The following is a 27,119-nucleotide window of genomic DNA, read 5'->3' on the forward strand; positions in this document are numbered from 1 at the left end:
ATACACGTCACTACATACAACCCCGAGATTAATTTTTCTGTGGGCATATCAGCAAATCTATAGAATCGTATCTATAACAGGATCAATGAAAGATCGACTAGAGTGCAGAAGACAACAAACTGTGCAAATGCAAATATAAATAAATAGCAATAAATAATGAGAACATGAAATAACAAGATAACGAATCCTTAAAGTGAGATCATTGATTGTGGGAATATAGCAAAAGGATTTGAGTACAGGAGCTGGGAGGTTCTACTGCAGTTGTACAAGGCCTTGGTGAGATTGCACCTAGAATATTGTGTGCAGTTTTGGTCCCCTAATCTAAGGAAAGACATTCTTGCCATAGAGGGAGTACAGAGAAGGTTCACCAGATTGATTCCTGGGATGGCAGGACTTTCATATGAAGAAAGACTGTATCGACTAGGCTTATACTCACTGGAATTTAGAAGATTGAGGGGGGGATCTTATTGAAATGTATAAAATTCTAAAGGGATTGGACAGGTTAGATGCAGAAAGATTGTTTCCGATGTTGGGGAAGTCCAGAACGAGGGGTCACAGTTTAAGGATAAAGAGGAAGCCTTTTAGGATCGAGATGAGGAAAAACTTCTTCACACAGAGAGTGGTGAATCTGTGGAATTCTCTGCCACAGGAAACAGTTGAGGCCGGTTCATTGGCTATATTTAAGAGGAAGTTAGATATGGCCCTTGTGGCTAAAGGGATCAGGGGGTATGGAGAGAAAGCAGGTACAGGGTTCTGAGTTGGATGATCAGCCATGATCATATTGAATGGCCTACTCCTGCACCTATTTTCTATGTTTCTAACATCTCAATGGATGGGCAAGTGAGTGTAGTTATTCCCTTTTGTTCAAGAGCCTGATGGTTGAGGGGTAGTAACTGTTCTTGAACCTGGTGGTGTGAGTCCTGAGGATCTTGTACCTTCTACCTGATGGCAGCAGCAAGAAGAGAGCACGGCCTGGGTGACGAGGATCTCTGATGATGGATGCTGCTTTCCTGCGACAGCATTTGATGTAAAATGTGCTCAATGGTTTACCTGTCATGTAGTGGAATGAATCCACTACCTTTTGTAGAATTTTCTGTTCAAAGTCAGTTGAGGCTTCAAAGCCTTTGAGAGACTCCCTGGATGTGTTAATAAAGGTGGTTCTAACAAATTTAAGTGAGGGCTTCCTCCACATAATTTTCACTCATCTCCCCCTCTCTTCTTAAAATCCATTCATGACGTGGGTAACCCAGCAAGCTCAGTATTTATTGCCCATTTGCAACTGCCCTTCAAGAACACAATACATAGGAGAGGAAGTAGTCCATCAGGCCCTACAAAGCCTGCCCAGCCATTCACAGATGATCTCAGCTGGCCTTATCTTCTTGAACTGCTCCTGGCCAAGGTCTTTCCTGAGTTCATAGGGGAGGGTCAATTAACCACCAAGTCAAGATGGTGGTGGCTTTTATTTTAAATCAGAGGTGGAAAGGGTTTGGTAGTCTTAGTGCAGGATTCCCTAAAGGTTAACTTGTAGGTTGAGATGGTAGTAAGGAAGGCGAATGCAAAGTTAGGGTTTGTTTCAAGAGGACTAGAACATAAAAGCAATGATGAGGATTTATACAACGTTGGTCAGACCACATTGGGAGTCTCATAAGTAGTTTTGGGCCTGATGTGTATGAAAGGATGTGCTGGCATGGGAGGCGGTCTAGAGAAGGCTTATAAGAATGATCCTGGGAATGACAGGGTTAACAAATTAGGAGTCTAATGAGTCTAGGCCTGTATCCTGTAGAATTTAGAACATTGAGGAGGGATCTCATTGAAAACCCCCTGACATTGAAAGGTTTAGATCGAGCGGACATGGACAGGATATTTCCTATGGTGGGGGAGTCTAGGACAAAATGGCACAGTTCTAAAGAACATCCCTTTGCCGCAGATGGCTGTGGAGAATAAGTCATTGGGTATATTTAAAGAGGACATTGATAAGTCCTTGATTAGTATTGGGCGTTAAAGGTTATGGAGAGAAGGCAAGAAAATGGGGTTGAGAGGGAATATAAATCAACCATAACCAAATGGCGAAGCAGACTCAATGGGCTGAATGGCCTAATTTTGTTCCTATATCTTGTCTATGCCCATCACTGAACTGTTTCCAAAACCTATGGACTCACTTTCAAGGGCTCTTCATTTCATGTTATTGATAATTATAGCTTATTAATTTCTTCTTATTTCTTTTTTTCCTTTCTTTTTGCATTTGTACAATTTGCTGTCTTTTGCACATTGGTTTTCTGTCTTGTTGGTGTGGTGTTTCATTGATTCTATAATGGTTATTGTATTTACTGAATAATGCCCATAAGAAAATGAATCTCAGGGTTGTATATGGTGACATATCTGTATCTTGATAATAAGTTAACTTTGAACTTTGAACTTTAGCGTGTTACTGGGAAATAAATGCTCCCTGCTGGTCAACACGTTGAAGGGGAATCTGCTGCTGACATTAATGCTACATGCCTGTAGTTGAGGTCATAAGTCCAGAAGGTGCTGTTGAAGGGATGGTGATCTGTTGCAGTGCATTTTGTAGATGGTTCAAACTGCTGGGGTCCTTTGTGGGGAAATGAATGGTCCTTCTCTATCTCCGTAGTGACAGCCACATTGTAACAGCAACAAGCTATTTGACTACCAGAAACTGAAGTCAATAGTATTTCTACCCAACGTTCTCAGGCAGGGACGAGCGGTTCTCTGTCACTTGCAGTTGTAGCAATCTGGCCTGGTTTGTCTGCTCTCTGACACGAGATTATCCGGAATGTTCTATGACCATCTGCCATACAGCATTGTAAGGCTGTGGTTAGCACAACGCTTTACGGTACAGGCGACCCAGGCCCAATTCCCGCCGCTGCCTGTAATGAGTTTGTACGCTTTCCCCGTGATCGCATGGGTTTCCTCCTACAGTCCAATAATTGGTCATTGTAAATTGTCTCGTGATTAGGCTCGGATTAAATCAGGGGATTGTCAGTTACTGGACAAAAAACCCAGAGTCATTTAAGAAGCCAAAGTGTATTATTTTCTTTAGAAACCAAGTTTCTTACAGGCTTTGTTGGCCCATCAAGGATGGGTGAACTGACTTGAGCTGTTAACTTACACTGTTATTTCTTTGCTTGAACCTAACCCTTTCAAACATGCAATTAAGAGAGACAAGCAGAAGCATGATGGGACAACAGAAATTGTGCACTGAAGGATCAAGGGTTAATGTTATACAACACGTGTTAGGAATCTGCTGTGGTGTGTTGCTCAGGGCATTTCACACACAAAAAAAAATATTCAACAATTATAAAGAATAAAGAACTATATGAAAATAAAAACAGACTAATAAAATTAGAGGTTAAAAGATCGATTTGGAATAAAATGTGCATAAGTAAATAAATACCAGCATGTATTTACAATGTAAACAGGATCATAAATTGTGGGTAAATGAGGTTGACTGTGTGGTGAACTAGATATACCTGTCTGACTGCTCCTGTGGCTCCTCCCAAGACCCTGCTGACTACCCCTGTGGCTCCTCCCACAGACCCCTGTATAAAGGCGACTGTGGCCTGCTGCTCTCCCTCATTTTCCCCAGGATGTAGTGTTGTCCTTCAGTCAATAAAAGCCGATAATCTCACTTCCTAAGTCTCGGCGTGAGTTATTGATGGTGCATCAGACTGTAAGGCATTTTGAAATGCCCTGAGCCTGTAAAAGGCTCCATTTAAATGCAGTTTCTCTCTCCTACCACAAAAGATCCTGAGAGATCTGACAGTATCAGAAACTACAGACTGATAGGGTACATCTGGGAACGTATCTGTTAGTGTTGTGCTTGAGCTTGGCTCTCCAGTGCGTTGTTCAAAGGGAATAAACACACTAAAGGGGGAACACAACCACTCCCTTTTGCCTTTAAAACTTCAAGGCGTCGAACACTGAGCCCTATGAAGTGAGATATCACTTGGCTTCACAGTTGCTCTCAATGAGAATATGTGGAGCAACACCAGAGAAATGAACAGACAGAGGCTTTTCCCTGGCACGGGACCACAATGCTGAAGAGTCACAATAACAGCTTTTTCAGTTCACTTACTCTGTCTGCAAAAAAAGCTCTTCACCCGGTCTGATAGCTCACAACAAAGGCCTCGTGAATGAACTAGGTGGCAGAGAACTGGAATAATTTATATATTTTCCACTTGTTTGGCTGCCATGACCAAACGTGTGCATAATTTACTTCACAAATATTTAGCATCTTACACAGAGTGCCTGTGCAATTCCTGTTTCTAAACCTGTTAGGTTCAGTTGGCGACGCAGATTGACTTCAATCTGTGGCATACTGCACACACTCCGCCAGTAACCATGTGCGCGTGCACATATACATAGATGCATGTATAATCAAATCATTAACATGTAAGATATAGGAACAGAATTAGGCCAATCAGCCCAGTGAGGCTGCTCCGCCTTTTAATCGTGCCTCTTTTTTTCCTTCTCAACCCCATTCTTCCGTCTTCATCCCTGGAATCCATGAACACCCTCTCCCCCATCAATCATGAACCTATCAGCCTCTGCCTTAAATACACCGAATGACTTGGCTTCCATGGCAACGAACTCCACAAGTTCAAACAATGTCCGGGTGAAGAAATTCCCTGTCACCTCAGTTCTAAAGGTATATCCCTTTATTCTGAGGCCATTCCCTCAGATCCTAGACTCTCCTGCTAATGGAAACGTGTGTGTACTCAACATTTGCATGTATGTACACAACTGCCCAGTGCACATACATTCACATAGAAATGTATTCATGTAGGCCATCTCTCTCTCTCTCTCTCTCTCTCACACACACACAAAGTTCAGTGATGTGCAGGATGACATTTGAACTGCACTGCGAGAATGTGGCAAGTGTGCACGTGAACTGACTGACCCTCCTACGCGTGGAAGGCCCCCTTACTTTCCGCGTGGGTGCATTTTTCGTCTGGGCGGGCCCATTTCGTCGCGTCCACAACACAAGTTGCCCAGCGCGTACCATGGCCAACGTGACTCAATACAAACGCTCAGTCAGTTGTCGTCCTTGCTCCGCGCGTGATCAGTGTGTAAGTATATAAATGTAGGGCACTCACTCGTTTTGCACTGGCACTTCCGGCATCCACTGTTGTCGAGCTTGAAGCCGTAGATGCAGTCCCTCTCTGTCAGGGTACAGTTTGCCAGCTGCTCGCACACTGGTGGCCCGATGGTGATATACGTCGGCTCTGCAGCGGTAAGGGAGGAGAGGTGGAGCGTGAGAGATGTTACAGAAGCTCAAACACACTGTTCCCTTCCTGCATAAGCACACGGGATTCTGCAGGTGCTGGAAACCTAGGGCAACAACACACAAACTGCTGGAGGAACTCAGCAGGGCAGGCAGCACCCATGGAGGGGGATAAACAGTCAACATTACAGATGACATTGTCCATTGCCTAAGGTGCATTGTCTGTTTGAATAATTCATGTGGATGTTAAGGTTTTCCCTGTGCCAGTATTAGATGAGCTATGAGGTCTGCCAATGTTCTGACTGGCAGTGCTGCCGTGACAAACCCTATCCAGGCCAACAGACTGAAGGCTTATTCAACGCACAAACAATTGAGGGGCTATTTCTCAGGCAGAACAGCTATTGAATTTGCCTGTAAAACCCCTCCATTTCAATGGCGATTCACTACACCGACACATTCCAAAGTGAACAGCATTGTTAAAGTCTTTTAAAGTTTTAATAGCACACATCACTGCACATCAGCTAAATGGACAACATTTCATTAGCCAAGCATCCTATAGTGAAACTAGCTTGAAATTATGACATTTATGTATTTAAACATGTTTTATTCCATGTCCATACTTTAACCACATTTATTTTTTTTAGAATGGTTTAATCTTATAATTGTTGAATGTTGATTTTGTTGAATGTTGATTTTGTTGCATCTAGCACCAATACTAAACAGCAAATTCCTAATACGTGCAAATGTATATGGTGAATTAAGCTGACCCTTGACCATTGGCTATTTAGGAAGTCAGGCCACATTGGTGGGGACGAGAAACTGAGTTGATGTGTTGGGATGAAGACCCCGCATCCGAAGTGGGAAGGAGGGAAGTTTGTTACCTGGAGGATAGGAGATGTTTCCTTTATCGCAAAGTATTTCCTTAGCTTGGCTGTCCAATAAACTTTATGTTTTAAATCCAATATCATTCTCACTCACAGGTCATCTGGAAATCTGTTCACTGTTTTCCTTTGTAGCAGGGCATACAAGGAGGTATGGACTGAATCACAGAATCAGACATGAGGGTTTGTGCTGGGGTCTTATTGGGTATCACTCAGGGACTTACACATCCCGGAAACCAGCCTCCTCTCCGCTGACTCTGACTACCCTTCCCACTGCCACAGTAGAGCAGCCATTATAACCACAGGTCCCACCCATCCCAGACATTCTCTCTCCACCTCTCCCCCCGTCGGGCAGAAGATACAAAAGCCTGTAACCATGTACCACCAGGCTCAAGGACTGCTTCTATCCTGCTGCTATGAGACTATGGGACAACAAGAAGCACCGTTGACAGCGTCCTACCAAGCTGCATCTCCATCCTGTATGGGAGCACCAGGGCATCGGACCAGAAGTCCCCACAAGGGACTGTGAGAACAACCGAGAGGATCATGGGGGGGTCTCCCTCCCGTCCCTCCAGGACATTTATCAGGAGAACTGCGTAAGCAGGGCCCTTAGTATTCTCAAGGATCCCACCCATCCATCCAGCATCCTCTTTGATTTCCTACCATCAGGCAGGAGACTCCAGTGCATAAAGACAAGAACAGTCAGGATGGGACGCAGCTTTTTACCTCAGGCCATTGGGCCCCTGAACTCCCTGCCGCATCGTACTTGCAGTGTCACTGGATAATTTGTACTGTACCCTACAATATTTAATTTACATACTTAGTTTATCTAAGCACAATTCATTTGTAGAGTGAATTCTTACTTTCCTAAGTTATTGTGTGTAATGAGTACTACTGTGCTTTACAGCCTGGTTTGGAGACACATTGCTTGTTTGGCAGTATACATGTACAGACTTAAGTGACAATAAATTTCACTTGACCTGACTAGACCTCTCAGTTTACCTTGTTATGGCCTTGTCCTTTATCGTCTGCCTGCACTGCCCTTTCTCTGTGACACTTCATTCTGCACTCTGTTATTGTTTTTCCCTGTCCTATCTCCATGCACTGCCGTGGTGAAATGATCTGAATGGATGGCATGCAATGCAAAACAATGATTTTCACTGTATCTTACTCAATCAGTACATATGACAATAATAAACTAATTACCAGTGTGGCTTGGCCACATGAATACTGTGGCTACAAGAGTGGGTTCGAGCTGGGCATCCTGCAGAGAGTGAGTCACCCCCCAACATTCCAAAGCACTTCACCATTTACAAGGCACAACATCGGATGTGTGACCTCTCTTGCCTGGATGAGTTCAACTTCAACACTCAATTTAGCCAAACATCATCCAGGCCCTTTTGACTGATATCTCACACACCACCTGAATTAGTTATGGTTTTCAGGACCTGGCACAGTGGCTGCAGCGTACGCCATCTGCAAAACACACTCAAGTTACTTGTCCTAAGCTGCCCTGACAGCAGCTCCCAAATCTGCAACCTTAACCACTTCGTCCAGTCAGGATTGCTGTACTGTACTCTGTAAACATCTCTGACGTAAGGAACTCATTGGCACCAGGGATTCTGCAGATGCTGGAAGTCCAAAGCAACACAGACAAAATGCTGTAGGAACTCAGTAGGTTAGGGAGCATCTAAGGAAACGAATAATCAGTCAACATTTCAGTCCAAGACCTTTCAGACCCTTCTGAAGGTCCTGAAGAAGGGTCTTGACCCTAAACGTTGACTGTTTATTAATTTCCATAGATACTGCCTGAACTGCTGAGTTCCTCCAGCATTTCGTTTGGCATTCATTGATCCAATCAAAGGAACTCTTCCAAGAATGCAACAGAATTTCCCTGGTCTCAAATCCAGAAATTCCACCATCACACTGAGATTAAGATTCAAGTGTAAATTGAAACACACAGTGAAATACATCGTTTGCATTAACAACCAACACTGCAAGGGATGTGCTGGGGGCAGCCTGCAAGTATTGCCACACGTTCTGGCCCCAACATAATACTCTGTAGAACAACACAGAACACAACTAAGCGGAACACAACAGGATAATAAACAACCACAGAACAAGCTCTGTTACTCTCTCCCAGCCACACACAGGGACACTCATCAACTCCAGGAGAGGGCTCTGGGCATTCTGGCTTTAGCCACCGGACAACAACAGTAGTGACAACTTGGTAGCGTAGGGGCACTTCACTGGAATGTAACTTCAGTGATCAAAAAATAAAGAGGCACGCAGAGCAAGCGGTGGAAGGATTCAAAGGTTCAAAGTAAATTTATTATCTAAGTACATACAGTACTGTACAAAAGTCTTAAGCACCCGAGAGTTTTTAGATGGTTGCAGATTGCATGGCCTTCACAGAGCCCCGCTCTCAACATCATTGAGGCTGCCTGCGATTACCTGGACAGCCAAAATCTGCAGAAGAACAGTGGCCAGTTCCTTAAGAAGCTTGGAACAACCTACCAGACGATTTCTCATAAAACTGCACGACAGTGTACCTAAGAGAAATTATGTTACTTTAAAGGTCACGCCAAATACTGATTTGATTTTTTTTTTGATTTACTGCTCTTTATAGTAAATTGTTTGATATTTTTAAACTTTTCATTTCATCATTTTTGAAAGCATCTTTGCTTCACAGATTTCTTTTATGCATGCCCAAGACTTTTGCTCAGTACTGTACACCACACTGGGATTCATTTTCCTGTGGACATTCACAGTAAATACAAAAATGCACAAAAGAATCAATGAAAAACTGCACACAAAGACGGACAAACAATCAATGTGCAAAATATAACAAATTGTGCAAAAAAATCCCATAATAAGTAAACAAACAGATAAATAAATGGTATGGCGAACATGAGTTGGAGAGCCATTGAAAGGTTGTGGAATCAGTTTAGTGTTGGAGTGCGTGAAGTTATCCCCTCTGATTCAGGAGCCTGATGGCTGATGGCTAACCGTTCCTTAACCTGGCATTGTGGGTCCAAGGGCTTCTGTACCTCCATTAGATTTGAAGAAGCATTTAGCAGGAAGAAAGAGGGGCCAGAGATGCAGAGATTTGGAGCCCAGGCACGGCTGCTGATGGATTAGAGAACTGATAAAGTGCTAGCATTCTGAGGGTGTGAAGCTGGTGCATGTCACAGAAATGGGGAGGGATTTGAAAACAGACATACGAACTTCAGCATGGAAGCATTGCCTAACCAGTGACCAAGGCGGGTCAGCAGGCACTGCGGATGAAGCTGATTGGGATTTGATTCAAGGTCAAAAGTCAAAGTCGGGTTCATTGTCATATGCACGGGTACCTGTGAGCACCGGAGCAATGAATAACGTACTGGCTGCAGCATCACGGGAACGTCGCATCATGTAAGCAGCACTCACAAAAGAATGGAAATTGAACATAAATTATACCACATTTTACAAGAAAGGACACAATTAGAACTAAAAAATACGAAGTCCACTTCAGTGCAGTAATGATTAGGGTTGTGCTGGTTGGTTCAAGAAACGGATGGTTGAAGAGAAGTAGATATTCTTGAATCTGGTGGTATGGGGCTTTGGGTGTCAGTACCTCCTGCCCAATGGAAGCTGTGAAGGGACGGCCACCCCTTGTCCTGACGCGTGTACCAGGTCTCTGCTCCTTGCACGCAACAAACTGCGTCCCTTCTCAAAACAAGAAGCAAAATTGAAGGTGGGAAAGAAAGTTCTCTTTCATATCCCCTTCTGTACCCCTTAACCGCAACTCATGCTTCCTAGTTTTAGATATCTTTGCAATGTGGAAATTTAGTCTATCTATCTAAGTGGTGACACTCTTGGCTGCCCCAGCACATCTGTGGGTATTAATGCAAATGACACATTTCACTCTACATGTGATAAATAAATGTGAACCTGAATCTGTGCCCCCTTACCCTATCTGTGATCCCTCCACCCACCTCTTTACTTAGAGACACAGCACGGAACAGGCCCTTCCGGCCCAACGTGACGCAGTACCCAGCAGCCCACCTATTCAACCCTAGCCTAATCACAGGATCGCTTACATTGACCAATTAACCTACGTCTTTGGAAAGTAGGGGGAAAACCACACATTTATGGGGAGGAATATTACAGACGGCCTTGGAATTGAACTCCAACTTCCCACATCCCAAGCTGTAGAAACGTCGTGCTAACCGCTACGCTACCATGGCGACACCACCCCTCCCCCATTCATTCTTCTCCTTCTCTGAATTCCCAACCTAGCCCCGGAAGAGTGTATAAGGTGTTCAGTGCTGCCCCATGATGAAGGTGACACTTGCAGGAGCATCAAAACCTCAAAATAATCTGTTCAGAACACATTTCCCTGCTGAGGAGAAAATGCAGAGGGTGAAGGAGCAGAGTGGTGGAAGTTAGCTGAGGCAAAGGTCAGAACTGTGAGCCTTGTAGAATTTATGTGAAACCCTTCAAGATTAATGCAACTCAAGATTTAAAAATTAACTGGACTTTATTCCACTTAGCCAAGCCAGTTGACTGAATTGTCCCAATCCTTTTTCTCCTTATTGCAGTGCCCTAAGTAAATCTGCCAACACCTCAGTGAGGGGAGCATTTTTCACATTTCAAGCGAAACTCAGCGGCTATTTACCGTGCAAGGAATGTCTCCTGGACTGAAGCTTATGGAGGCCGGAGGGTCGAAGGGCACTGGCATGGCCCATTTATCACCAGTCGGCTGTGGCTGTGAGGGAGCATGACAGTCCCCAGCATCAAATTAACAAAGGACTCGACAAAACACAGCAACTGACGGTGCACCTGGTTACGTGCAAAAAATGCCACTTAATATCCGGCAGGTCAACATTGGAATCCAAAATATGGCCTGCTTAATCGGAGGAAGACGTCTTGCATGGCTGAAGTTTATGGCACATAATGAAACTGGATCAAATAAGGATTTGCACCAGACACAAAGACAGGGTTTAAATCCACCATGTGCCTAACAGAGTAAATGCTTGCTTTAGGCAGGTATGTCTAATGCTTGCACTTATATTTCTTTTCTGGATTTGATGAAGTTTGTTGACAGCGTAACTGGCTAACACAAACAGGATGTCCTCAGTGTTAGGATGGAAGTGCTTGGAGATGGAGATGAAACTTCTGTGACTACATACACCCAGTGGCCACTTCATTAAGTACACCTACTTATTAGCGCAAATATCTCATCAGCCAATCACGCGACAGCAACTCAATGCTTATGAGTATGCGGACATGGTCAAGAGGTTCAGTTATTGTTCAGACCGAACATCAGAACGGGAAGAAATGTGACCTGAGTGACTTTGACTGTGGAGTGATAGGTGGTGTCAGAGTATCTCAGAAACTGCCGATCTCCTGAGATTTTCACACACTTCAGAGTTTCCAGAGTTTGGTGTGAAAACCAAAAAAAACATCCAGTTCTGTGGGCGTAAACGCCTTATTAATGAGCGAGGTTAGAGGAGAACGGCCAGACTGGATCAAGCTGACAGGGAGGCAGAAGTAACTCATCTTAACCACACGTTACAACAGTGGTGTGCAGAAGAGCATGTGTGAATGCACAAAGCTTCAAACCTTGAAGTGGACGGGCTACAGTGGCAGACGACCACGGAGGTACACTCACTACCTAATAAGTGGCTACTGAGTGTACTCGTAAGCATTATACAGCCTATGAACTGTTCTGATATAGAGCCACAGAAACAGATCTTCAGAGACATCTGACCAGATAAATCTGCCTAAGTGATGCATGACCTGTGGTATTTCCAGACTCTTTTTCCTTAATATACACAGATGACTTGTACAATTTTCAGAAGTATTATACTTACAGGCAGAGTGAATGGCAAGGAGGATTGTTATTAATTTCAAAAAATATGTATAGGCAGGAGGGATGGGTGGGTCGGTGACAGGAGATATTTAGTTATAGAATGGCCTATTAGGTGTTGTGTGATATTGCTGGGGGAATGGACTGTTTGTTTTTGGGTGAGATTGCTGGGGTAATGGACTGTTTGTTGTTAGGTGATATTGCTGGGGTAATGGACTGTTTGTTTTTGGGTGAGATTGATGGGGTAATGGACTGTTTGTTGTTAGGTGATATTGCTGGGGTAATGGGCCGCTGGGTGTTGGGTGATATTGCTGGGGTAATGGGCCGTTAGGTGTTGTGTGATATTGCTGGGGTAATGGGCCATTGGGTGTTGTGTGATATTGCTGGGGGAATGGACTGTTAGGTGTTGGGTGAGATTGCTGGGGGAATGGCCTATTAGGTGTCAGGTGAGATGGCTGGGGTAATGGGCCATTGGGTATTGTGTGATATTGCTGGGGTAATGGATTATTTGTTGTTGGGTGAGATTGCTGGGGTAATGGATTGTTTGTTGTTGATTGCTAGGGGAATGGGCCGTTGGGTGTTGGGTGGGATTACTAAGGGAAGGAGGCATTAAGTGTTGGGTCGTATTGCTGGGGGAATGGGCTGTTGGGTTTTGGATGAAATTGCTGGGGTAATGGGCCGTTAGGTGTTGTGTGAGATTGCTGGGGTAATGGGCCATTGGGTGTTGTGTGAGATTGCTGGGGTAATGGGCCGTTGGGTGTTGTGTGAGATTGCTGGGGTAATGGGCCATTGGGTGTTGTGTGAGATTGCTGGGGTAATGGGCCATTGGGTGTTGTGTGAGATTGCTGGGGTAATGGGCCGTTGGGTATTGTGTGAGATTGCTGGGGAAATGGGGGATGTTGGGTGAGATTGCTAAGGGAAGGAGGCATTAGAAGTTGGGTGAGATTGCTGGGGGAATAGACTGTTAGGTGTTGGGTGAGATTGCTGGGGTAATGGATTGTTTGTTGTTGATTGCTAGGGGAATGGGCCGTTGGGTGTTGGGTGGGATTACTAAGGGAAGGAGGCATTAAGTGTTGGGTCGTATTGCTGGGGGAATGGGCTGTTGGGTTTTGGATGAAATTGCTGGGGTAATGGGCCATTGGGTGTTGTGTGAGATTGCTGGGGTAATGGGCCATTGGGTGTTGTGTGAGATTGCTGGGGTAATGGGCCGTTGGGTATTGTGTGAGATTGCTGGGGGAATGGACTGTTAGGTGTTGGGTGAGATTGCTGGGGTAATGGGCCGTTGGGTGTTGGGTGGGATTACTAAGGGAAGGAGGCATTAAGTGTTGGGTGGTATTGCTGGGGTAATGGGCCGTTGGGTTTTGGATGAGATTGCTGGGGTAATGGGCCGTTAGGTGTTGTGTGAGATTGCTGGGGAAATGGGGGATGTTGGGTGAGATTGCTAAGGGAAGGAGGCATTAGAAGTTGGGTGAGATTGCTGGGGGAATAGACTGTTAGGTGTTGGGTGAGATTGCTGGGGAAATGTGATCTCTTTCATACTGATGGGAAAAATCAATTATTTTCTGGCCTCCAGAGGGACAGAACTTTGCAGCCTGAAGAATGCAGTGGAGGGCCAGGTCAGAGGACATATCCAAGGTTCTGGACTGGAGCTTGAGCCCACACTCTTCAGATTCAATAGAAATATCACCAGCTTCCTGCGACAACACAGTTTACTGTACCTGAACCAAGCTTTGTGGTACACACCTTCTTGCCCTCCTAGAATCTCTAAAGTTACTTTGCAAAGTTGGTGTTTGAAAGCAAGAGAGAGGAATTCTGGAGGAAAGGAAATGGGAGCAGCAGTAGGCTGACTCAGTTCCCTTGTTCGAGCTGAGTAAACTACCAGCAGGCATTGCCAAGATTCATACTCGATATATATCCCCCTGCAGAAGCATAGTTTGAACTGCAGCCAACTGGGACATCAACTTACTTGGAAAGAGAAAATAACTATTGATTGAGAATCAGGTTGAAAGTTTGTATGGTGGAAGCTTAACAAAGGGATCAAGTAATGAACAGAAAGCAAAGGTTCATCAGTTATTTTATTCCCTTATCTTCCCTGGCACTTCTAAATTGTCCGGGCGGGGGGGGGGGGGGGGAATTACTGACAGCATGGTGAGGAACATCCAGCCACTGGGAAGATGGGGCAGGGCAGTTTGGTTCTGCTTACATTGTAAATACATGCTGGTTTGTGCACACTTTGTTCCATGACCGTCCTTTAACCTCTAACTTTATTAACTTTTATGACTGTACATATAGAATTCTTTGTTTTTTTTGTGTATGCTTTATTCCTTAAGATTGTTGAATGTCACAGTGTTTTGGTGCATGCCATGCCTACACACCACAGCAAATTCCCAGCACATTAACAGTCAATGCACACAGTATGGTGAAGACAGTTGACCCTTGATGGACTGGCTGCTCCTTCCTGCCTATCATCTCATTTGGTCTTGGACCCATGGATATGACCACACTCTCCATGGATCCAGAATCCTTGATCTCACTTCTCCCTCTAGGTGGGCAAAAAATGATAACTGCATTGAACAGTGAATAAGGTGGTTCGGCCAAGAAAACAACTACACACTTCATGGATTGCTCGCTGAGCCTGGAGGTTAGGCCGAAAATACTTTGTCACCAGTCGAGGTGACATCATCAGTGCTCAATTGAAATGTTGCTTCTGCCGAGTGCGCGCATTTATATTGGTTCGACTCTTTGTTCTGATTGGTTGGATGTTGCCCTATCCGCTAGTCTCTGCTGGGTCCCGGCTAATTGGATTGCTGAGTGATCTCTGCTGGCCGTATCCCTGGTTATCGATTGTTGTGATTTCAAACGGCATGGACTTTGCAGTTCTTTTATTGGTTGAAGATAAGCTTAAAGAGGATTTTGTTTTTGTATTGTATTAGTGCAAGAAGTGCCAATCAACAGGACACATGGAGAGATTCAGCACGGTGGAAAGCAGATAACATTAGAGGGCAAGTACACTCAGTTGCCACTTTATTAGGTACCTCCTGTACCTAAAGAGGCCATTGGATGTATGTTTGTGGTTTCCTGTTGCTGTGAACCATGGACTTCATGGTTCGATGTGTAGTGCGTTCAGACATGATCTTCTGCACACCACTGTTGTAACGCATGGTTATTTGAGTTACTGTGGTCCTTCTATTGGCTTGAGCCAGCTGGCCATTCTCCACTGACCTCTCTCCTTAGTAAGGTGTCACTGGATGTTTTTTGTCTCTGTAAATTCTAGAGTACATGTACATCCCAGGAGATCCACAGTTTCTGAGATACTCAAACCACCCCGTCTGGCACCAGCGATCGTTCCACAGCCAAAGTCACTTAGATCACACTTCTTCCCCACGCTGACGTTTGGTGTGAACAGTGACTGAACCTCTTGAACATGTCTGGATGGCTTTATGCACTGAGTGGCTGCCACATGATAGGCTAATTAGATTAATAAAGTGGCCACAGATTGTATTTAAGGTAGGGGGAAGAAATTTCAATGGCCGTGCTTGGTGAGAGGATTTTATACAGAGTGGTGGGTGTCTAGACTACACTGTGTGGAGGTGGATATGACAGGTACAGTATTTAAGAGACACCTAGGTAGGCACGAAGGTAGGTAGTATCATTATCTTTATTATTTCAGCACAACATTCTGTTCCTGTCCTGTATGGTCCCACGGTCTATATTCAATGCAAACAGACCCTTCAGCCTACTCAATATGTATTGACCAACAGCCACCCACGTAATCTAATCCAATATGAATCTCATGTGTTGCTCTCCTCACGTCAGATCATCAATTCCCACCACTCCTAATTTTTTTTTTTAATTTTATGTTTTTTTAAATTGAAGTACAGTATGGAACAGGCCTTTCAAGCCGCCTGTCCAGCTATCCCCGGATTTAATTCTAGCCTTATCATGCCACAAATTACAATGACTAATTAACCTACCGACTGGTATCTCTTTGCACCCGGAGGAAACCCATACGGTCATGGGGAGGAAATACAAACTTTTTATAGGCAGCAGTGGGGATTGAAGCTGGGTCACCCGTACTGTACCACCAACCACTCCGCTACCATGCCAGCAGTAATTTACTGTGGCCAGTTAACCTGCCAACCTGCAAGTGTTTTGGGATGTGAGGGAAAATGTGGAAATATGTATTGAACTTTGTATTTTTTGTAACCATCTGATGCGACAAAATGGAGTTGTACAAACTTGGAGTGCTAAGCTAACATGTTGCAATATATAGTACGTATGTGACTAAAGTAGCAAGAAATGTGTTTACTAAAGGAATACGTGACTGCAAGCATGAAATTACTGAACATCGTGCAAGAATAAGGAAGTAGCAGAGATGAGTTAACCACAGGTTGCAGACGACTCTTCTCAACACTGTATTCCATTTGCCATTTCTTTGCCCATTCTCCTAATCTGTCTGTCCTTCCGTAGCCTCTCTACTTCCTCAAAACTACCTACCCCTTCAGCTATCTTCATATCATCTGCAAACTTTGCAACAAAGCCATCAATTCCATTATCCGAATCATTGATATATACCGTAAAAAGAATCGGACCCAGCACCCTGTGGAACATCACTAGTTACCAGCAGCCAACCATTAAAGGCTGCCTTATTCCCACTCTTTGCCTCCTAGCAGTCAGCTTCTGCTTTATCTATGCTAGGATCTTTCCTCTAATACCAGGGGTTCATAGCTTGTTAAGTAGCCTCATGTGTGGCACCTTGTCAAAGGCCTTCTGAAAATCCAAGTACACAACATCAACCAATTCTCCTTTGTCTGTCTTGCTTGCTACTTCTTCAAAGAATTCAAATAGATTTGTCAGGCAAGATTTTTCCCTTGAGGAAACCATGCTGACTGTGTCCCTTTTATCATGTACCTCCAAGTACCTTGAGACCTCCTCCTTAATAATCGACTCCACAATTTTCCCAGCCACTGAGGTCAGACTAACTGGCCTATCGTTTCCTTTCTTCTGCCTCTCTCCCTTCTGGAAGAGTGGAGTGACATTTACAATTTTCTAGTCTTCCAGTACCATTCCAGAATCTAGTGATATTTGGAAATTCATTACTAATACCTCTACGATCTCTTTAGCCACCTCTTTCAGAACTCTGGGGTGTATACCATCTAGCCCAGGTAACTTATCCATCTTCAGAACTTTCAGTTTCATAAGAACCTTCTGTCTAGTTATGGTAACTTCACACATTTCATGTCCCCGACACCTGGAACTTCCACCATACTGCTAGTGTCTTCCCAAGAGAAGACTGAAGCAAGATACTTATTCAGTTTGTCTGCTATTTTGTTGTTTCCCACATGAGCAAAACCTGAAAAGCTCCACCTTTGGTCACTAAAAATACCTTTTCTGAGGTAAGCTGTGTTAAATTATCGCCACAAGCAGTGAAAGGGCGAGCGATGACGAGGCGAGTTTGGGGGATGAATCAATGCAGATGGAGTTCCAATGCCCTGGCCAGGGGCGAGGTTGGATCGCTCTTGTCGCAATGAAGAGACGTCGGGGCCCAGGCTGAGGAGATTCAATTTCCTCAATACAACTGGCCTGGGTGTAAAACTGCATCGCTCTGGGCGCCAAGCCAATTTGAAGAGCTTGAGAGTGGCTGGGCACCGTGGTCTAGTCCTGGGGCCTTTCGCAGCAGCAGTGCCTGGGTCCCAATGTGAGGTACAATGCGCTGTTTAGACAATTTAACGTTGGCCCAGATTGGAGGTGAGAGCCAATTACACTTGCTCTCCATGATGTTCACTTCTCTCTCCAGGGCACGGGAGTCTTTTACTGTTCCGTAGCTGGATCAATTTAAATGCCAGCCCAGGCAGACTGAAAAGGCAAGGCGTCAGTCGGGACACGAGCCGATTTTGATCATTCTCTGCAATGGTCTTCTCCATGGCAGCGAGGCCATGAAGACTGCCCTGGCTGCTGGGCTCCATGGCTGCTAATATGATGAACTGATTAGTGGGGCTTTGGGCCTACTCTGGGCTGCTCCGGTGTTCAGATATAAGCACTAACTTTTGGTTCAGAATGCTGTTGTTTGCTTCAATTGTTTTGTGTGACTTGTTCTTTTATTTCTTTATCTCACTGGGTGTTGGACTTATACTTTTATTCTTTTTTTCTTTTAAATTGTTTTTGGATTTCTTGCTTTGAGGCTACCTGTCAGCAAGCAAATCTCAAGTTGTATAATTTACACATTTGTTAATAATAAGTGAATCTTGAATCTTGGGCATCAAGGGGATGATGAGCTAAATGGCCTCTTTTTTGCACTGGGTAGTGGGGTAGAGATAGGTCTCTATCAAAGGAACTGCCAAGTGTTCCTTCCCTCCACTAGCCTGCAGGTCACCCTTGGGCAAGGTGTAGTATTTACCTCGCCCCCCCGATCATGGTCATGTGAAGCCACGGGAGCAGGTGGTGGATGGTCGTACGAGCAGCTGGTGCACATCACAAATCCTGGTTATGTGACCACTGACGCCAGGTAGACAACCTCTGAAGAGTAAAGACACTGCCCAGAAGAATGCAATGGCAAACCACTTCTGTGGGAAAAAATCGCCAAGAATCGTGGTCAAAGGCGACTTCATCCGACACAGCACATAATGATGTTGCTGGAACTTCTAAGGCTCTGAGAGGGATGCGAATCACTGGAATTGGCTACACAAAGGTGTGCATAGAGTCAAACAGCACAGAAACAGGCCCTTCTGCCCAACCGGTCGATGCTGACCAAATTCCTCCAATTGCCAGGTTTGGCCTGCAACCAATTAAGCCATGCACTGTCCAGTTGTCAATTAAAAATCGATAATGTACCTGCCTCACAATCTTCCTGTGGCAGTTGACTCCACATACATCCTTTGTGCAAAAAAAATAGTCCCTCAAGTTCCTCTCCCCTCTCACCTTAAGCTTATGTCCTTTTGAGTTCTTAGCTCTCCAATCTTGTGAAAAACACTGAGTTCAGTCACCCTATCCGTGCCCCTCGCGGATCTTGAATCACTGAATATATTCAAGGATACTGGACGGCAGGGGAGTCAAGGATGATAGGGAACTGGCAGGAGCTGAGGCCAATGATGAAATTACTGAATGATGGGAGTATTCTGTATGTTTTTATGAATGAGCTTAGGGGGGAATGATAAGGATGGCACTGATATCACATTAATTCACTTACAGGCCTTGCTCTGAGAAGCAAAATGTCAACTGAATGCATGTCCTGTTTACAAGTTAATAACTATTTTCCTCCAGGAATTAAGCTTGGTTTATAGCCAATAACCATGCTACCGATAATTGTATTTTCTGGTGAGGAAACTTATGTTTAGGGCATCGACACACACGTCAACAGGGTAATAATAAAAAAAATTAGCAACACAATTTTTATGTGACAACTTAACCGCAATCTAGGAGAATGAATTACTGAGCTTCTTGGCCATACAATAACACAAACAATGTTGAGTAAAAGAGAGGGCTGTAAAATATAAATAATAGAGCAGGCAGGAGAGTGGAAAAAAACACTATTCGAAAGGTTCTTGCACAACATTTCCATTGTATCCTGTGAAAACATTCCATCGGCCTTTCTGTCTCTCATGTGTAACATTCTTTCCACTTGCGCGGATATCTGAGCTCCAGCTCGGCGGCACAATCCCAGGTATCTGGAATGCCTTGGCTGCAGAAGCACTCGCGGAGAAAAGGCTGCCCTGCCACGATTGTTTCACTCATTAGATGGCTCCCCTTCAAGGTCAACGGCAGTCATGGCGGCTCAGAGTTGCCATGGAGACCCGAATTAAAAAGTTATCAGGAGATCGGGGGAGGGGGGCACGATTACAGGACAACGATGACAGACAGGCAGATACACACACCCCCGTGCAGAGTAAGCACAAATCACAAAGTGCACGCAGACTCAAGCACAGAAACACTCATATGCATGTCTGCACAGATGCACATGCAAGATCTCACACAAGAACACACTACACGACACAAGTACTTAACATACACACACGTGTAAAAGTGTATGCAAGAGCACAGAGCACAAATGCACATACTTAAATAACTTGCATGTAAAGACAAACACATACTTAAGTAACACATACACACATATAAGAATGTATACCAGAACACACAATGCACACATACTCATGTATGAAAATGTATACAAGATCACACAATGCACACTTAAATAACACACACACACACACACACACACACACACACACACACACACACACACACACACACACACACACACACACACACACACACACACACACACACACACACACACACACCTAGACAGATGCACATGAAAAACCTCTCACAGGAACACACAACACAATGCACATACTTCGCACACAGGTAGTCACACACACCTACATGTGTGAAAATAGATGGAAGAGCACATACAAGTACACCCCTATTCCCGACTCCAACCCTATGTGCAAATCATTGTTCTCATATGCCAATGCCTCGAGTCTGCAGGATTGGATAACCTCCGCAGTGCCACAGCAGCCTACTGCAACAGCTGCTAAATGCAATGGGAGAACGCAGTAAAATTCAGCTTATTCTTGTGATTAATCATCTGGACATGGACAATACCTCATAGCCTGAGGTGAAACTGGTCAAGTTTTTTATCACTTAACTCTGAAAACGAGAAGCATTGTAAGATGTGGACCCTTGGGGGTCCTGTGTGCTAAAGCCAGATTGAGTATCAACACAATGTGGTTAGAAAGAGCAGAAATCAGTCCATGTTGGCATTTAAATCTCATTTTGAGTAATACTTTCCCACAGGGTAACTTCTTCTTCAATTAACTTAGCCGCTACTCTTGCCTGTATTATTAGTGATATCAAGTTCATGTACCTTATATCAATGCCCGCCACTACATCATCTCTGGGCAGCCCCCACGCAGGCCATCCTGTCACAGGGTGTGGCGGCTGGTGCAAATGCTTCGCAGCACCAGACAGCTCTGTACGGGATTGATTCCCGCTGCCGTCTGTAAGTCGTGACCACATGGGTTTCCTCCCACAGTCCAAAGGCAGATACGACAGGGTTAATAAATTGTGGGCATGCAACATTGGTACCTAGCACATCTTTGGGGCGGGGGCGGGGGGGTGTTGGTCATTAATGCAGATAACACATTTCACTGTATGTTTCAATGTACATGTGGTGAATAAACCTGAACTTGAAATCTGATAAGCAAATATCTAGTCCTAGAGTTAAGCGAAGAGCAAGCTGTTAATTTAAGTAACTACTGTACATTGTCCGTGGTATGTGGGTGAGTGCAGGAACTGCGGGGAGCAGATGATGGTGTGGGGGAAACAAACACAACAAGATGAACATAGCATAGATGGCTGATAAACACAAGGGATTCTGCGGATGCTGGAAGTCCAGAGCAACACACATAAAACACTGGAGAAGCTCAGCTGGTCAGCCAGCATCTATGAAACTAAACAAGTACTCGAGGTTTCGAGCCAACACCCTTCGTCGGGACTGGAAAGATGTCAGAATACAAGGTTGGGGGTGGGGGTGGAGGGGAAGGAGTACAAGCTAGAAGGTGGTAGGTTAAGTCAGATGGGTGGGGGGGGGTGAAGTTAAAAAGCTGGGAGGTGATTTGTGGAAAAGGTGAGGGGCTGAAGGAGAAGGAATCCGAATGGGAGAATGGTACATGCGAGGACACCATGTACTATGATAGGCGGGTGAGGAGAAGAGGGACGAGCGGGTGGGGAGAATACTGGTAGCTGGAGAAATCAAAGTTCTTGATTTTGATTGGGATGCACTTGGAAGGCTGAAGGGCTTTTTTTTCCCCAAGCTGCATAACTAAAAAAATAAGAATTTTCCTGAATCTATTGATGGACAGCAAGCAGGAACAAGATGCCTGGTTCATCTTTTCATGATGCCATACACCAGGGAACACTGTCAACACGGGCTGAACCTGGTCTCAGGTATGTTCCTATCAAGGGGACACACATTACCTGCATTGACAGAACAAGTACAAAACATTTCGCTGTGGAAAAGACCAGGAACTCATCACCCTGGAACTACAATGGATGCAGTCATTCCAACATCTAACGTTTAAATGGACTAGCCTCAAGTACAGCATCACTCACAAAATGCTAGAGGAACTCAGCAGGTCAGTCAACACCTATGGAGGGAAATAGGCTCGAAACGCCTTCTATTTATGTCCCTGGTTGATGTCCGTGCTGTCTTTCTTTTCTTTCTTAGTTTCATGGCTACCTAGAGAAGAAGAATTTCAAGTTGTATACTTTGATAATTAATGAACCTTTGAACCTCTGTAGATGCTGCCTGTTCTGCTGAGTTTCTCCAGCATTCTATGCTGGTTGTCCAAGAATCCCAGCATCTGCTGAATCTCTTGATCCACAGGTTTCTAGCCTCCTGGTATTTGTCTCCCCTACCTTTATTCTGACATCTCTCCTCCTGATCCAGCTGTCTCCCATCAGCATGTTTCTTACCCCTGCTCTACCCTCTCCATCTGCCCATCAACCACCCACTGGTTCCCCTCCCACTCCCCTCTGCCCTCCCTATATTCCAGGTTCTACTGTCTTTTCACAGGTTCCAACATCTTCAGCCCTTTGTCTCTTCTATTTGTCACCTCCCAGCTTCTGGCACCATTCCCATTCTCCCCTCACCCATCCTCCCCTTGCTCCTGCTCACCTGGGCCCACCTATCGCTCACCAGCTCTTCCTCTTCCCCTTCCTTCCACCTTTGTATACTGGCTATCACCTCTCTACTTTTCTGTCCAGATGAAGGGTCTTGAAGGATCTAAGTAAGATTGAAAGAGTACAGAGAAAATTTACAAGGATGTTGTCAAGACTAGGGGACGGTTGGACATTAAGAGTTCAGATGAAAGAAGGAGTATGGAGTTGCAAGCTAACAGGACAAGGCAGAATAACACTTTGACACAGACTAGACGGTCCAAAGGGCCTGGTTCTGTGCTTGTAGTTCTCTACAACTTTATAACCCTACACATCGGCTGTCCATTTCCCTCCATTGATGTTACCCGTTTGTCCAGATTTCAGCACCAGCAGTCTCTTGTACTTCTAGCCTCAAACATTAATTATAGATGGGAAGTAAGTATTAAGAATTCAATTCAGCAGCACCCAGGTACAAGCAGTAGCCTGTGTTTCATTGGCGCCTTTCACAACTTCAGGGCATCTCAAAGTCTTATGAAGGCAATGCAATATGTCTGAATTCATGCTGAAATGACAGATATTGTTTGTTACAGTAATATCTTATAAAGAGTAAAATGCCTTTGACTGTCTGTTCTACTCTAGAGATTTCTATATATTTCCATTATTTGCTGGGCTATGGAATAAAACAAGAGATTAACCTCACATTAGACCTGCCAAGTCCATGTCAGCTCAATCCCATTCCCCACTATTTTCCCTCTAACCTATTTTCCACAATCATAAGACAGAGCAGCAGAATTAGGCCATTCAGTCCATTGAGTCTGCTCTGCCATTTCATCATGGCTAATCCCAGATCCCACTCAACCCCGTGCATCTACCTTCTCGCCATATCCTTTGATGCCCTGGTCAATCAGGAAACTATCAATTTTTGCTTTACATATATCCAGGGACTTGGCCTCCACCGCAGTAGGTGGCAGAGCATTCCACAGATTCACTACTCTCTGGCTAAATAAATTCCTCCTTAACGCTCTTCGAAAGGGTTGCACCTCAATTTTAAGGCTGAGCCCTCTAGTTCCGGATACCCCTACCAAAGGAAACACCCTCTCCACATCCACTGTCCTTTTGACATTCGGTAGTTTTCGATGTGATTCCCCCCCCCGGCATTCTTCTAAATTCCAGTGAGTACAGGCGCAAAGCTGCCAAGCGTTTCTCATATGTTAACCCTTTCATTCCTAGAATTATCCTCGTGAACCTCCTCTGGACTCTCTCCAATGACAACATATCCTTTCTGATTTAAGGGGCCCAAAACTGCTGACAAATGTGGCCTGACTAGTGCTTTATGAAGCTTCAGCATTATCTCCTTGATTTTATATTCTATTCCCCTTGAAATAAATGCCAACATTGCATTTGCCTTCTTTACCACAGACTCAACCTGCAAATTAACCTTCTGGGAATCTTGCCCAAGGACTCCTAAGTCCCTCTGCACCTCTGATGTTTGAATTTTCATCTCACTAAGATAATAGTCTGCATTTTTGTTCCTGTTACCAAAATGCATTATCATACATTTCCCGACACTGTATTCCATCTGCCACTTATCTTTGCCAGTCTTCCAATTTGTCCAAGTCCTGCTGCAATCACATTGCTTCCTCAGCACTACCTACCCCTCCATCTATCTTTATATCATCTGTAAACTTTGCCACTAAGCCATCAATCAATCAGAGATCATTTTATGGAAGTCTCCCCAATTCTTGAGCCAGTCTGGCCATTCTCCTCTGACCTCCCTCATTACCAAGACGTTTTCACCCACAGAACCGCTGCTCACCGGAAGTTTTTTGTTTCCCGCACCATTCTCTGTAAACATCAGTGCTGGGGTTCCCAACCTTTTTTTATGCTGTGGACCCCGACTCTGACAACTCCAGGTTGGGAACTCCTGCTCTAGAGATTGTTGCATGTGAAAATCCCAAGGAATCAGCAGTTCCTGAGATACTCAAACCACCCCATCTGGCACCAACTATCAGATGTCTTTGATGGTGGGAAAGCTAGCACCCATGAGGGAAGTGGCTGAGTCTACAACCCTCTGCAGCTTTTCATTGATCCTGTGCACCGAGTCAGAATGCTCTCCAGCGTACATCTGCAGAAATTTGCTGGAGTCTTTGGTGACATACCAAATCTCCTCAAACTCCAAATGAAGCATAGCCGCTGGCCTGTCTTCTTTGTGACTGCATTGATATGTTGAGCCCAGGACAGATCCTCTGAGATGTTGATGCCCAGGAACTTGAAGCATTCATTATTTCCACTGCTGATCTGAGAAGATCGTGACTGCCTGCTCTATCTCATAATTTTATTCTGTTAGAACCTGCTGTGCTTTTCTCATACTTTCTGCATTGATACCGGAAAGAGGACTTCAACTCACTATATCCTTATTGGTAGGTGAAAGTGCAAAGAACGGAGAGACTGATGGAATTCAGTCTCCAAACAGTGTGCTGCACAAAGAACTGAGATCTGCCTGCAGGCTGGCATTTTTCGACCAGACGTGTGTATTTTAATTTGTGTCAAGGTGCATTTTCAAACACTGTTATTTATTTTATGCATGCCTGTGATTAAATGAGCTGCGATCAGAGGACAATGGAAATAATTCCACAAAAATATGCAGTCTGAAAGAAAAGTATCTGCCCTTTTCACTTCAGCAGGCAAGACCTAACACATAAAGCCAGGGCCAGTGCCAGGCTCCTGTGCACTTGAATAGACAGACATAGCTAAGTCGGGAAAATAACGGGCAATCTAATCTCCTTCAGCCAGCGTGCTCTGATATTGAGGAAAGCAACCAGACTCGAGGGATTAAAAAGGTGGAGGGGGATTGTTGTAGGTCTCTGTGAGGTTGGCGGGGAGATACAGATTTGCCGATGCCGTGAGAGAATCTGTCAATTTAATCCTCTTTGATTTTTTTTCACTGTCACCCGCACCGACACCCTGACAACTCCTCCGGTCTCAAGGATCCTCCTTAAACTGCAAGGGTGCCTGCCGTTATTTACAGAGACCAAGCCCGATGGAATGTGTGCTATGCAGGTTTCTCAATAGCCGACTGTAACAGAGCTTATGCCTGTAAACTTATAATGGTGAGTGCATCTGCCTTGCAACACAGAAACAAAGGTGGTGAGCGTGTTTGTGTGTGTGTGTGAGAGTGTATGTGTGTCTGTGTGTGTGTTAAGTGTGTCTGTGTATGAGTGTAAGTGTATGTGTGTTTGTGTGTGTCTGTGCATATGTTCATGTCTGTGTGTGTGTGTCTGTATGTATGTGTATGCATGTGTATTTGTGTGTGTCTGTGTGAATGTGTGTGTGTACACAGGCAAGTGCGAGACAGTCTGTGTAAGAACGTTTCTGTATGTGCATACATGTGAGACAGCTGTATTTATGTCAGTTTTTAGAACATAGAACACAACAGCACATTACAGGCCCTTCGGCCCATGAAGTTATGTCACCTTTTAACCTACTGTAGGTTCAATCTAACCTTTCTCCCCTACATAGCTCTCCATTTTTCCAATACCCATCTGCAAACTGGATGCATTAGTCAGTATCTAAGGTACATAGTTGGGGGGGGGGGGGGGGAGGTGTGGTGTGTGTGTGTGTGTGCATTTATGTTTTATATTTTCCATTTGAAATAAGAATTTTGCCCAGCGATTCTATATCTCAGAACGATGCTATCTCCCCCATTCCTCCCACTTATTCCTCTGCAAGTCATTTGCTCTCACAAGTTCACTCATTGGCCCAACTGACGTGTGATGTTATATCCGCTGTGCCACCCGTACACTGGATGGCAGAGTGGCACAGAGGGTGGAGCTGCTGCCACGTAGTACCAGAGATCTCAGCCCTGGTGCTGCCTGTGTGGAGTCTGACTGCACATTGTCCCTGTGACGGTAACGGAGAATGTTTCCTTTCGGTGCTCATTGCAAGTACGTGCCGATCGGTCGGTAATTGGCCACTTGAAGTGTGAAGGGATTGATGGAGAATAAAACAGGATTAACGTGGGATTAGTGTAAATGGATGGCCTGTTTTCAAACTGTGGGATATATTACAGTATACAATTATAGACTATTACAGTACAGAATACTCCTCGGCCCATGCTTCTGCACCAACCTTTCAACCTACTGCAAGGTCAATCTAACCCTTCCTGCCCGCATGGACTCCATTTTTCTTTTATCCATTTGCCTAAATATATCTGTCCCTACCACTATCCCTGGCAATGCGTTCCACGCACCCGACACTCCCTGTGTAAAACAGCAAGCTCTGACATCATCCCTATACTTTCCTCTGTTCACCTTAAAAGTCTACCCTGGGGAAAAAGCCGCTGGTTGTCCACTTGATCTGTGCCTTTGATACTTAACCTAATGTCAGACAGTGTGACAGTCTGTGCGAAAGGAAAATTTGAGTGTGAAGGGGGGAGTGTGTGTGCATGCGAGAGAGAGAGAGAAAGAGAGAGAGAGATAGAGAT

The 27,119-nt window shown here is 44.7% G+C and overlaps 1 protein-coding gene across 3 annotated transcripts in view; it reads right to left on the minus strand.

Moving 5' to 3' along the window:
• crim1 (cysteine rich transmembrane BMP regulator 1 (chordin-like)) overlaps positions 1-27,119 on the minus strand; it is a 262,049-nt gene that overhangs the window by 49,254 nt on the left and 185,676 nt on the right. For all 3 annotated transcript variants that reach the window (XM_073050510.1, XM_073050511.1, XM_073050509.1), the window contains one exon: positions 5,115-5,243. In XM_073050510.1, the coding sequence (XP_072906611.1) occupies positions 5,115-5,243 (129 nt within the window). The remainder of the gene's footprint in view (positions 1-5,114; positions 5,244-27,119) is intronic.

This window comes from Hemitrygon akajei, chromosome 7, assembly GCF_048418815.1.
Source record: "Hemitrygon akajei chromosome 7, sHemAka1.3, whole genome shotgun sequence".
NCBI classification, from domain to species: Eukaryota; Metazoa; Chordata; class Chondrichthyes; order Myliobatiformes; family Dasyatidae; genus Hemitrygon; species Hemitrygon akajei.